The 12,935-nt window shown below is 40.1% G+C and overlaps 1 protein-coding gene across 1 annotated transcript in view; it reads left to right on the top strand.

Moving 5' to 3' along the window:
* The window catches only part of fryl (furry homolog, like), a 51,797-nt gene that overhangs the window by 4,755 nt on the left and 34,107 nt on the right, over positions 1 to 12,935 (top strand). Inside the window, 7 exon segments of the mRNA XM_018669830.2 lie at positions 8,826 to 9,034; positions 9,527 to 9,580; positions 10,763 to 10,902; positions 11,002 to 11,098; positions 11,919 to 11,998; positions 12,331 to 12,411; positions 12,570 to 12,738. Of these exon segments, the coding sequence (XP_018525346.1) occupies positions 8,826 to 9,034; positions 9,527 to 9,580; positions 10,763 to 10,902; positions 11,002 to 11,098; positions 11,919 to 11,998; positions 12,331 to 12,411; positions 12,570 to 12,738 (830 nt within the window).

Raw genomic sequence — 12,935 nt, 5'->3', positions numbered from 1 at the left:
ATTTCCAAGATGTCATCAAATAAAACAGAACATAATGTAATTGCTGCAAATGAGTAATGGGACTGTAAAGAATCTGTGCTTGTTTATTACAAGGCAGAGTTTCACAGTGGAAGCCTGCATCAGGGTAGCACCAGCCAGAGCTTGACAAAGCATCTGCTTGTGTTGTGTTTGTTTGCAATGAGCTCTGCCTCATTTTGCATAACTTGTGTAGTGGAGGACATGTGACAGAGGGAGAGACTGAGGGCGAGAGAGAAATGAAGACTAAACTAAAAGAAGACAAAGAGCATTTGTCTTTTGCACCCTTTCCCAGTGCCGTTCCCCTCAGAATATTTTGTTAACAAACTTAATCCTGTGCTCGACTCCATATTAGTTCATGTCATGTGGATCTGTTTTTAACTCTGCGAGGGCAGGAAAAACGACCATCAACACAAGATTAAAATATCAGATGAATCAGGTTTATGTGTGTGTGTCTTTCACATTCACACAAACACAGTGGGTTGCTTGCTCACTAATGCAGTGTGTGGTGCGTTTGTGTATCATTCTTTGTGTTACTATGACTGGTAGCTTTTGGACAGAGCAGTGATGTAATGCCTATGACTCCACTGGGTGTGAACGGTTAGTTTAGCAAATAGAGAGAGCTGTGATTGCTGTCATGATCGAAGATTAAGAACAGGTAGAAAATATCAGTAACACACTGTCCTTCCATGTCCCATAGTTTGGTCTGTTGAAATTTCCTAATAGACTTTCTGAGTGCAGCTTTAGCACAGTTTACCTTGCTTTGAAAATGGGGATACATGGTACATATATATATAAGAAATATAATATTTTTATTATTTTGGGGCAGAAATCTGAATTGGAGAAGGACTACTCGTTGTGTGCACTCCCATGTTCAATTTATCCTCCCTTTTTTCTTTCTCTCTCCCATTCTTTCCTTTCCCTCCTACTGCAGTCAGGGATGACGCATCAGTATTGCTGTGGAGCTTACAGGAAGTGTCGTTTTGATAGGCCAGTGGAGAAGCAGCACAGTAGCAGCTCTGACATGCGTATGCATTGCTGATCCACAGCCAGGGAACACTCGCAGCATTTTGATGACATCACCCACCCCCACACTCTGCTCCCGCCTCCCTCTGTTTGCTGTTGAAACAAGCTCTCTCTCACTCAGAGAGAAAAGAGCAAGCATCAGTAAAAGAACAAGAGCTAGCTGGGAAGAGGAGGGGCTGCTCGCGAGCAAATGGAGAGGGAGAAAGCTCTGAGGGGAGGCGGAGGGTGGCTGACAGTGCTAGCAGGCTAGGACTGGTACACACACATACACACACAGGAAAAGAAGAGGAGAAGGAATATTGTCGTGCATTGTTCAGACTTCTATTGCGTACTGTTCTGCTGCTGTTTTCTCTCCTGTCAGGAGCAAAAGTTCTCACGCAGTTTGTCCTTCGCCTTTCTGGATTTTTCTGTGCTGAAATGGGTATGAGGGACTTTGTGGACTGGCAAGCGGGCGGCAGGCGCTGGGGTGGAATACTTCTCTAACTAGCCAGGCTATGCTCTCTCTCCTCTCCTTCCAGCGCAGTTTCACTCCTCAGTGAACTAGGTGGCAGAGGAGTCAAAGTGGTAGCACTTCTTGGGTCTCTTTCCTGAGCAGCTGTTCACACTGTCATTCAGGATGATGCCTTTAACTAGCACCTGTGGAGGGTAGGATTCAGCTCCAGCAAGGGGAGAGGAGCAGCAAGTGTGAGAGGTGTAAAGATTTTTTTTTTGAAGGTGTATATTTTTGTGAAGAGTGGAATGTTTGGGTTTTATGAAATGAAAGTGACAGGAGACCTGTAAAATTTGTGCCTTGTGGTGACCCCTAACTTTTAAGAGCCGCCATGCTGAGCCTGCAGGATTCGGTCTTCTTCGAGATCAGCATCAAATCTCTGCTCAAGTCTTGGAGTAGCAGCTGTGAGTACCTTGCCAAGGTTGCACACATGTTTACATACCACACTTGGCCACCAGACTTATCTACCACACACAACCTGCAGACCCTGTGCAGAATAGTACATGCTTGCATGCAATCCATGCACAGAGACTTCCTATCTCCTCCCTGTATAAGAAAGTGGTTATTAATGGAATTGTCAGGATGACTGATTATGTTTAGTCCGGGTTTAGCCAAGCTTGTTTGATGTGTATGCAGGTGGCAGCAATTTACCTCTTCTTTCAGCAGAGTCTACTCTCCTTCCTCCTGCTCATTATCGTCCTACTGGCTCCTAGTTGTCCCATAGATAATGTTTCTATTGATGTCCATCTGCTGATACATAATCAGCACTGGCTGCCTCTGGCTTTCTCTTACTCTTTCCAACTTTGTGAACTTTTTTTATTTCATCTTAACATTCAGATCTCTCTCTCTAGTCTCCTTTAGCAGCACTCAACTCACTCTTCATCCCTCCTGTTTTTCATCCTACTTTTATAACCCTTCTCTTCCTTCCCTCTGGGGCAGCTAATGTTTCCTTACTATTGATCTGTCTTCTGGTTGCCTCCTATTATTAGCTTCCCATACAGGCCATAATACATCAGAAATCAAAAAGGCACTGCCTCTTCAGTTTCATTGAAATGTAGTGATGGACAAAGGTGGATGGCAAACAGCAATCGGAACTGCCCAGCTGCTGATTCATCACTCTAGTTGTACCTGCATCAGTAATTACACACAGGCATAATCTTGTGCAGTTTGACCTTACACCATTTCTTTGTGATTCAAACAGTTCTGAAAAACAACAGCTTACATTTTGATGTACACTTGTGACTGCAGCTTTAATGATTCTAAGTGTTTTGAAGAGTGTGCCCAGTTGCACAGCGCATAGCCCACAATACGTAGCTTTGCTGTGGTTGCAGCCTCAGTCACACAAACTCTGACTAAACATTTCTCTTGTCCCAAAGAGAAATGTTTAGTTTGCCTTTTTCAGTTGATCACCATCATGGTATATATGATTTTGTGTCATAGTATTATATATCATGATACAATGAATTTTCCTGGAAAATCAACTGAGAAACTGCTCAAACATAAACTGCCAGACTTTAGTTTTGTTAAAATTTACTGCCTTCAAGATCAAGACACCTCATCACATTGATCCAGAAATCATCAAATCAAGAATCCAGTGCAACAGTCCTGCTCACTGTGTGTCAAATATTTCTTACAGTGTCCCTGTACACTCGCTCTACCATTTCACAGTATACTCTCTATCATCATCATCATCACACATGGGGCCAAATGAGGGAAAGATTGTTGGAGTACAGACCAGACTGACTGTTGACAGGTTTAAGACTTCTATAGATGCTGATGAGAACACTATGTTATCATCGTATGAGCTTTCTCTCTGTTTCTCTCTCTCTCACACACACAATCATGCTGATACTGATTAGGAAAATGTCATACAAGTTTGTTCTAGATATGAACGTTTTGAAGTTTGTTCTAGATATGTGCAGCATGGTAACTAAAAGTGACTTCACCATGTTTGGAATTTAATCTGGGAACAATTATCAGAGCAGTGCAGATTAGGTCAGAAATTTAGCTTCCGAATCATTTATTGATTTCTAAAACTGTTGCGTTTTTTTTTAATCATTTATTTGTTATTTGTTATCCTGCACAACTTTCAATTGACCACTTATGAAGGTAACTATCCCTTTAATTATTCTTTTGTTCTTGTCAGAAGAAATTATTACACGTCTGTAAAATATTTTAAGCTTCAGGAAAAATCAGCAGAGGTGCTACATCAGGCAGCAATGGCTGCATATTCAAGGAGTGCTCTGACTATTTAGACCATCATCTACACAGAGACAGGAGTTTCAGTGCCATCAGCATAGTAAGAAATAGTGTGGTTTTGCATAATTTGAGCTAATGGGAGTATGTGGTGCTTGGACTGAGCTTTGGGACCTTCACTTCACTTTAGCTTGCCATGATCTCAAAAGTACAGTGGGCTGTGGTCAGCAGTGTTGAGTGCAGTCTTGTAGTTGAAATTTTGCCAATGTCACCATTTAAATGAACCCAATTAAAGCTTTAAGAGCAGTCTCAGTGATGTGGTGGGGCTGATAGTTGTGTATGGAGAAGACAGAGGGATTATATTTACCTTGAATTTACCAACAGCTTTTTGTATTTTTCCAGTAGAAAATGAGACAAATTCATTACTAGAGTCATTTGTCTGCAGTTTTTCCCCATTATAGATTGGTGACTTGCCCAGGGTATGCCCTACTCCTTGGCCAGTATGCACAGGGATAGGCTTTAACTCCCATGGCCATGAATGTGATGAGTCATTTAAAAAAAAAAAAGTACAATAAAAAATATTCTCACAGTGATTTTATTAATGATATCTTGTACTAAGACATGTTTCTCACAAACACATAGAAACCATTGTTTTGAACTTGGCAGCTGCTGTTCCTGCCAAAAAATGGAGAAATTATAGACATTCCATGGAGGTCTTTATTCTCAAATAACTGAGAAAGTCAAGTATCCTATAAAATGTTTGCAAAAAGTTGAATCCCTGAAATATTTGACTCCTGGCACTGAAACATGACCTGTAATACATTACTGTTAATTTACCTTCCCTATTTTTAGGAGCACATAGCATTACAAAGTTTTTTGTTAACTTGTAATGCTATGTATATTACATGCATTGCAAGTTAACAGTTGGTAAATATCCACCTGTTGAGTAAACAACTTTCCTCCAATTGCCCCTCTTTCTAATTACTGCCCCCATTACCCCTCTTTCCCCTATCCTGTGCTGGTTGCCAGTCTTTCATCGGGCCTCTCAAACAAAGGGGCCCTAATTTCAGAAACCCTCAATAGGTTGTCCTCCTACTACTTCCAGCCACGTATTTGATTGTGATGCATTTCCCTCATATGTTAGGAATACAGAAAATTATGTTAAACACGACACAACACAAGTTAAACACTTGTTCAGTGAGAACTCATAGTGAGGTCACAGTTTGGCCCTGCTTAGTTTTGTTATCAGTTTGTGATTCATGACAGAGCATGCTTTTAGTACATATTTTTGACTGAGAAATTAGTTTTGCCTTGTATTTTTAAGATTAGTTTTTATTTGGAAGTGGTAATGGTGAAGAATAAACCAGTAGTAACATGTTAGAGACTGAGCATGTTGAGACACTCAAGCAGAATTGGCACCGCCACGCCACATAAACGCTAGCAGTGATTCTTTTGTCTCTCTCTAAAAAGATGGACGCACTCACAGCCCTGCATTCCAGCAGTATGTGTGTGTGTTTGTGCTGTTGTTTCTGGTTGTCCTGACAGGGGAAGTGAGCAGGCGTTTGGGAGGGCTTTATTGTAACTGTGACAAGGTGGAGTCACTGCTCTTATAGTTGTGTAATCCTGCAGGGTGCTCTGTTTCTTAAACACAACCATGGAACTTTGGCAGAATGCTCCTTATGGGCCTCTTAGAACAAAACATGATAACCATTTTCTTATATAGCACTTAAGCTGCAACTTGTTAGTTCTTCCTTTCAGAACTGAGGATGTGCTGTGTCTATCTTTTAAGCTAAAATGTTTTGAATCCCTTAGATGCCAGTGTTTTCTTGGGCAGCAGATTTACATTCTTTCAGGCTAAGGCAGATGAAAAAAAAAATCAAAGCATCTTTCAGTTCTTTAAAACCAACTTTTTTTTTCTGTTTTGCATATTGTTGAGTACAGCAGGTGTAACATCTGTCAATAGATTCAGCCTTGCACCTTAAAGCATGGGGCAAGCCTTTCATTTTTACATTCATTTCATTAGAAAAACATTCTTGAACTTTTGCATTTAGTTTTGAATAGGAACCCAAAGGCGACCTTAAGATCACAAGACATTCACCTAAGTTAAGTCAGCACAGTTCCTGGCTTAAGACAGGGAGATGTTTGGAAGCAACCCCAATATTTATTTATTTATTTATTTGCTAAGATTTGTGCAGTGGGGTCAGTTTTGGAAGGAAATCATAGTGTGGCATGCCACAAATGACTGGCATGTCCCACTTCCGGGGGTGGGGGTGGGGGGGTGATCGGGGTGCAAAGACTTGGCCCAGAAAAGGGCTTCCTTATTTTGCCGTCAACTGAAAAAGTTGATGTTTTGTGGGTATAACTGTGTGTGAACCAGTCAACAATCCAGCTGGCCCAGGGTGTAAGACAAAAGAAGGACGGAGGGGGTAGAGGACACAGCACTGATTGGATATTAGGAGCTGGCTCAGTGACATCATTGGGGGTGTTGGTGAAGCACAGTAAACAAAGAGGGAAATGCTTGAAAGGCTCTCTGTGCTGCTGGACAACATGACCACATCACAGCTAACACTTATTACTACACTGTCGCTGCCACCTTCCCGCTTTCATTTGCTCTGTAGAAAAAATTGCGATTATTAATTTATGATTAATTTAATCATAACAATCCAATTATAGTGCATTTTAGATTTTTTTCCACATATTTTTTTTTTAAGATGGTGAAACAAATGGTGGCCTAAGGCATACATAGGATATAATTTGAGGGTTGTAATAGTAAATACTTTAAGTTGTTTAAATTTCAGTTTAACTAATTAATTAACTAAAAATGATTTTTTTTAAATGACCTTCTATAGATTCATTATTCTATCAGTTTAATTCAAAAAATGTGTAGGAAGTGATAGAGATTGTGCATACATAGTGATAGAATCATGGATTGATGGAGTTTCTGAGTAGTCTGAATACCAGACAATCACTGGGGGTTTAGTGTCTTAATGAGTGTACATATCTAGTGTCACCACTTAAGAATATTTTGCATATTTTCATAATACTAAAAAGCTTTAGCTGCCAGGTATAAATGTTCTTTACTGCACTTTGACTCCTCAGCGGTATTCACTGTACATGCCTGCACAGGGCACAAGTGTTTCTGTGACAACCAGGAAGAAACAGAACAAGGCCTTTCCTGGGAGGGAATGAGGTAAAGGGTCAGTTTATGACTGGCTGTCCACTCATCTGAACTGGAACCATTGTGGATCAGACTAGAATCTGCGTCCCAGATGAAGCATACATTATTGTATGTTATAAAGCATTGTGGCTAACTTAGCCTCCCATGATGGTAATGCAGTTTTCATGCATTTTATTTTATTGGTAAATAGCAAATCATGCAGAGCTAGTATTTAAGTACTTTTTCAGGTTATTTTTGTGCTTAAAAGCACAAGTAATTGTACAACTAAGGTATAAATAATTTTGTTTGTCACTTTTTTTTACTTACATTAAAAATGTCTGTATATTTTTATAAGGTTATGGCTAAATCTATTCTGCTGTGAGATTTAAATCACTGGCTTAACGGTGATTCATTATTAATCATTCAGTAGATGACAACATAAGTTGTCTAGTTCTAGTTTTGTGTTTTCTGTTTGGTCTTGTATATAGAGATTGGATTTAGTAATTACAGTACATGGCCAAAGGTTAAGTACACACAAAGTATGCAGGTACTTGAACATTACACCTGTATGTAATTGCTAGACATCTGCTCCAAAACTGTGGGCTGTGTGCCATCTACCTAAACCCTTAAGATTTGCTTATGCTATTTGAATAGGATGACCAAATGATATGTGCCACATGCAAATGTGCAGAGAGCCCCAGGCTCTCCTAGTGACCCTAGATGAATGTGTTTCAGGAAGAGAGTCTAAACACTGCTGAAGGAGCTCTGTGGGTATTCAGTTTTACAGCGTTTTTCACCGCTAAACTTCCTTCCTTTTACATTACTGTCATTTACTTAGTTTTATTTTTTTAATGCCTTTTAAAGTTAGTGTTAAAATGTAGAGCTGTTCGGGCAAATGTGCTTCATCTGGATCCTTACTATGATTGTACGATACATCCCAGAAATGCCTTTCGCTACTTTGCCATAGTAACAAAAGTTGTTACAAAACTGCCCACGTCTGACATTTTACCTAGAAATCATGTAATCTCCTCTAACCACAGTGACGGACTTACATTTCCACCAACAACTGCGTGAACTTCTGTGGTAAAAGGAAAAAAAATGCAGATAAACAGCAAAGTCATTCCTTAAACACCTTGACATTAAAGCATTGCCTGCATGAAACTTTAGCTGACTTTTTGCATAAGAAGTTGAAGAATGGACATTGGGTTTTATACTGTATTCACCCAAACCCACTGATCTCTCAGTGGTCATCGTAATTTCTTTTGAGTTGTAAAAGTTAGTTTTAGTGTTCTGCTTTGTTCTTAATGTTAATAATGTGCTAACATGACATATAAATGCAGTAGGAATATCACATGTAGGCTTAATGGGTGTTGTGTTGCACCTAAAGAAATAGTATTTTAGGAATTTGGGAACAGTTCAAACAAATCAAATTCACAGTTTTGGGTATTGATCTTGTCCTCAAAGTCTCTGCAAGAAAGTGAATATGAGTATTTCCCAAAATGTCTGAATGAGCAACTGAAGGAGCTGGTGTATAATATTTACTTCATCTAGAATTAGACATAAACACAAATATTTTGATTTAAAAAAATATATTAATAATTGATGTTAATAGAAGTTATGATTACCCTTATGTTTGCTTTTAATGTGATTTGAGCTTATTAAGGGGCGATATGAGTTTAGAAAATTAGTTAGTAATTACATAGTTGGAGTCAATTGGAAGTCGTATGTTTGCCCTAGTCAGCACTGGAATGTCTTTCTCTTGATCTCCCTCATCAATTCAGCCAATTTGCCTCTTTAGGAAATGTCTGTGCCCATGTTTGGATTAGAACTAGCGCATGACATTGCATGCTTTACATGAGTGTTGTTCTTAGTCTGACCCTTCTGCTTCAACTCCCACTGTATTATTTCCTAACCTCTACCCTGTGGCCTCTCTCTCTGCAGCTTCTGCACCAGTCAGCAGCAGCGTGAGTAGACGCCGTGCCCCCTCCTCCGTGACTCCCCTCTCGTGGGAGAAACACAACATTGCCGCCATGTCGAGCATCACCATCGACCCCGAGCTCAAGCCTGGGGAGTTTGTCATCAAGAGTCTATTTGCAGAGTTTGCTGTGCTGGCTGAGAAGAAGATCGAGATGGTGATGGCTGAACCGCTGGTGAGTCCACAGGGGGTGAGAGCTAGTGTCAAGAAACACAGGAAATGAAATTCAATACACAGCACGTGATGTGGCACACAGTGCTGAGACGGCTCTTCTCTTTTGCAACTAACTGCCATGCCTTTCGCCACTTCAGGAAAAGCTGAAATATGTGTGAGGAAACTGGCATGAGAGGCACACAATCTTCAGCTACGTGACTGATAAAATTGTTTGATATTAATCATTGATTTGACCATTCCCTTGCTTTACATGGGGGCTTCTAGCTGGTGCTAACTGAAGTTTCAATCTCACTCTCATTCAGACCTTCATTCAACATATGCATCACAGTAGAACTTATTTATTCTTCTCTTTTGCTTGTTTACTCATCACCAGAACTGCTGCTTGTCTGACAGTTATCTACTGTTATACATGTACCAATTGTATGTCTGCTTGGTTAGTAACACACTTATTCTTCATCTCTTTCTCTCTCGCTCTCTCTCACCTCTCTTACAGGAGAAACCCCTGTCCCGGTCCCTCCAGAGAGGGGAAGATGCACAATTTGACCAGGTCAGTCCAGTCATAGTAATGACCAGGATGTAAGAAACTGTTTCACATGTAGGTGTATGGATATGACACAGTCATTTCCCAGAGCCATAAACAGTCCTCTTTCTCACCTCTGTATGCGTACGCAGTATTTGAATGCCCAGCTCCACCCAATCAATCCCCCACTCAATGGCCTGTCTGTCCCTCATCTGTAGCTGGTGCAGAACTCTATACAATGGGCCTGCCTGCTGCAGAATGCTTTGTTCAGCACAACACAAAGCCAATGAGGATATGGTGCTATAGATCCAGCTGTCCCCATTGTGAGTGAGGGAGAGAAAATGGGTATAGAGAGCGCAAAAGTGAGAGCGTAGAATCGCTGTGTCATCCTCAGCAGTAAATCAGCATTGGGTGCTGGAGTGTATCTGCCTGACGCCATAAGGGCAGAAGGAGCAGTTGCATAACTCTCCTACCTAGCATCCATCATCCACCTCCCTCATCACACTGCACTGACCCTTACACACACACGCACGCACATACACATACACTTAAAAACTCTATGCGAACTGATCACTTCATCTCATGCTTTATGTATTGTCTAAAAACTGTTCACGGTAATCTTGACCCACAAAAATGCTATTTTCTTGTTTTCTGTGTTTACTTGTTAGTAATAGGATTTACTGCTTTCTCAGAAGAATACAGCTGTTGCTATGTAGAGACATACGCCTATTAGATAATCTCAAACTGTTTTTTAGCCTGTTAATGTAGACACAAGGCACCATCTGAAATTATCACTGATGCAATCAAAATACTACTAAGATGTTAGGAGCACAGCCTGTTATTTCTGTCGTCCTACACATGAAAACCACATAATCATGTGTGTTGTGATGCTGCTCAATAGTGTAGCAGCACTCTATGATGTGCTCAGCATGTCATCCAGCACCACACTCTAAATCGCAATCAATAGCTACAATATATCACCCACTAGTTGAGAAAACTTCTGGTCTATACTTCCCCCGTGTGCTACTCAGCTATTGATTATCCACTTTAAATCTGTGCTTGTGGGACACCATTCTCTCCACAGTTGTAGTGCTTTTAGTAGCGTATTTGTTATTTAACTCACACGTGCAAAATGCAGAATATGTGGTTTATTTGTAATAATGGGTGAATCTAATATTGTAATATTTAATATATATTATTATTTTCCAGTTAATAAGCTCTATGAGCTCAATAGCAGAACACTGTTTGCCCTCCCTACTGCGCACACTGTTCGACTGGTACAGACGGCAGAGTGGCACTGAAGATGAGTCTTATGAGTACAGGCCTCGCTCCAGTACTAAGTCCAAAGGGTGAGATGCTCATCTTCTTTTATTCACTTCATGGGGGTTTTTTGTTGTCAGTTTTGAGATGAATTATTCTTTATCTTTATTTTCTTTCCTGCTCTGTAGAGATGAACAGCACCGGGATAAAGATTACCTTCTGGAACGGAGAGACTTAGCCATAGATTTCATTTTTTGTTTAGTTTCAGTGGAAGTTCTAAAACAGGTGAGCTATCTGACACTGCGTTTTCATATGCTGTTTTACAGTGACTATAAAAAGTTCTTGCCAGTTGGGTTGTTGGGGTCATGTGACTACTGAATATTTACATATTGAAGAGGACATGCTGAGCACCTGTTTGACCTGTTATTGACATTATCTTATCCAAGCACTTAGCATGTAGTTGTGCACATGATAGGTTCTTCTACAGTATTATATGTACTATGTCTTATATTTCTGTTGTACATTCCTCTATACAAGAGAACTGGAGTTCTGGGTCTGTGTCACTGTTGATGTGATGTTACATTTGTTAAAGTCATAACTAGTACATTTATGTAGCTGTACTTTAGCACCCACTGAACAGATGCAGGATTTATCAATATAATAATTAGTTTGAAGTCCTTGTCCACCTTTTTATTGCTACTATTCATTTAAACTAAGGATTCACCACTGATAAGAGAGTTGGGATCACTGTACTTTTATCTGATGGTCTCTCTAACAATTTACAGACTAAGATAATATTGTTTAATGTTGTACTTCTTTATTTTTTATCTTCTGTGGTACAGAAATGAACTACGGTGATATCAGTAGGTCTTTCCCCCACAAGGGGGGCAAAGTAAATAAACAAATGGCTCCATACCAACTTCCAACTCAGTTTGATTCTAAAGTGGACTGTCCAGATTCTGAGCTAAGAGCCAATCCCTGGAGACCAGAGCTAAGTTGTCCTTGGCTTTGCTCCTATAGGGAGGGTAGTGAATGGTAGAAAAGAGAAAGAATGAAGACTATCAATGCTTTTAATACGACTAATGATTCCATGTTTACGTCACAGATTCCTCTTCATCCAGTGCCAGATGTTTTAGTACATGAAGTTCTAAACCTGGCATTCAAGCACTTTAAACACAAAGAGGGGTAAGTGAGCATGAACTCAGACTACTGGCACAGATGAACAACACATAAATAAAAAGTGGTGATGAATGCACTGAATTTGGCTTTACAGTAGTGAGTCAGTCATTTATTTATGTGTTTGAATAGAGTGGCTCTACAGTCAGTCACTTTATAAACAGTCTGTATCTTTAATGACACTTAAACAACAACTGCCTCTTGTTGAGCAACTTGTGTGAGCCTCAAGTAAGTTGTTGCTTTGTGCATTGTGGTTTTGATGTAGCATCAGTGATATAGCACAGATTGTTCCAAAAGGTGTCTGTTCAAGATGTGATGAGATCCGCTTCATCAATTTACAGGTACTGTGGCCCCAACACTGGCAATGTGCACATCATTGCAGACCTGTATGCTGAGGTCATTGGAGTCCTTACACAGTCAAAGTAAGCAATTCTTCTTATCTTAAACCATGGCTGAATTGTTTACAGCTTATCACATTCTCACTCACTCTCAACCTGTCACATTTCTTTGGGGAGGTTTTTTTTTTAAAAATGTAAGTGTAAATGTATATATCTTTGTGTGTGTTCGTGTGTGTGCACAGGTTTCAGGCAGTGAGGAAGAAGTTCATCACAGAACTGAAGGAGCTCAGGCAAAAAGAGCAGAGTCCTTATGTAGTCCAGAGTATCATCAGTCTCATCATGGGCATGAAGTTCTTCCGGGTTAAAATGTATCCTGTTGAGGATTTTGAGGCTTCTTTTCAGTTCATGCAGGTAAAGTCATTTATTTACACATATTTGCTTAATTGCACCAGATGCTTTTTTTTAAACTCTTGCCTCTTTGCTCAGACTCAGCATCTCTCAGTAGCAATGGCTCATGAAGCTAAATAAGTAACGATCAAAGGTGACGTTTGCCAAGAAGGGGAGTGGGGGTATCTGTGTTTCAGACTTTGCCAAGAGCTCTGAATGGG

Source organism: Lates calcarifer, linkage group LG17 (assembly GCF_001640805.2).
Source record: "Lates calcarifer isolate ASB-BC8 linkage group LG17, TLL_Latcal_v3, whole genome shotgun sequence".
Taxonomy (NCBI): Eukaryota; Metazoa; Chordata; class Actinopteri; family Centropomidae; genus Lates; species Lates calcarifer.
This window is presented reverse-complemented; position numbering and strand designations above follow the sequence as displayed.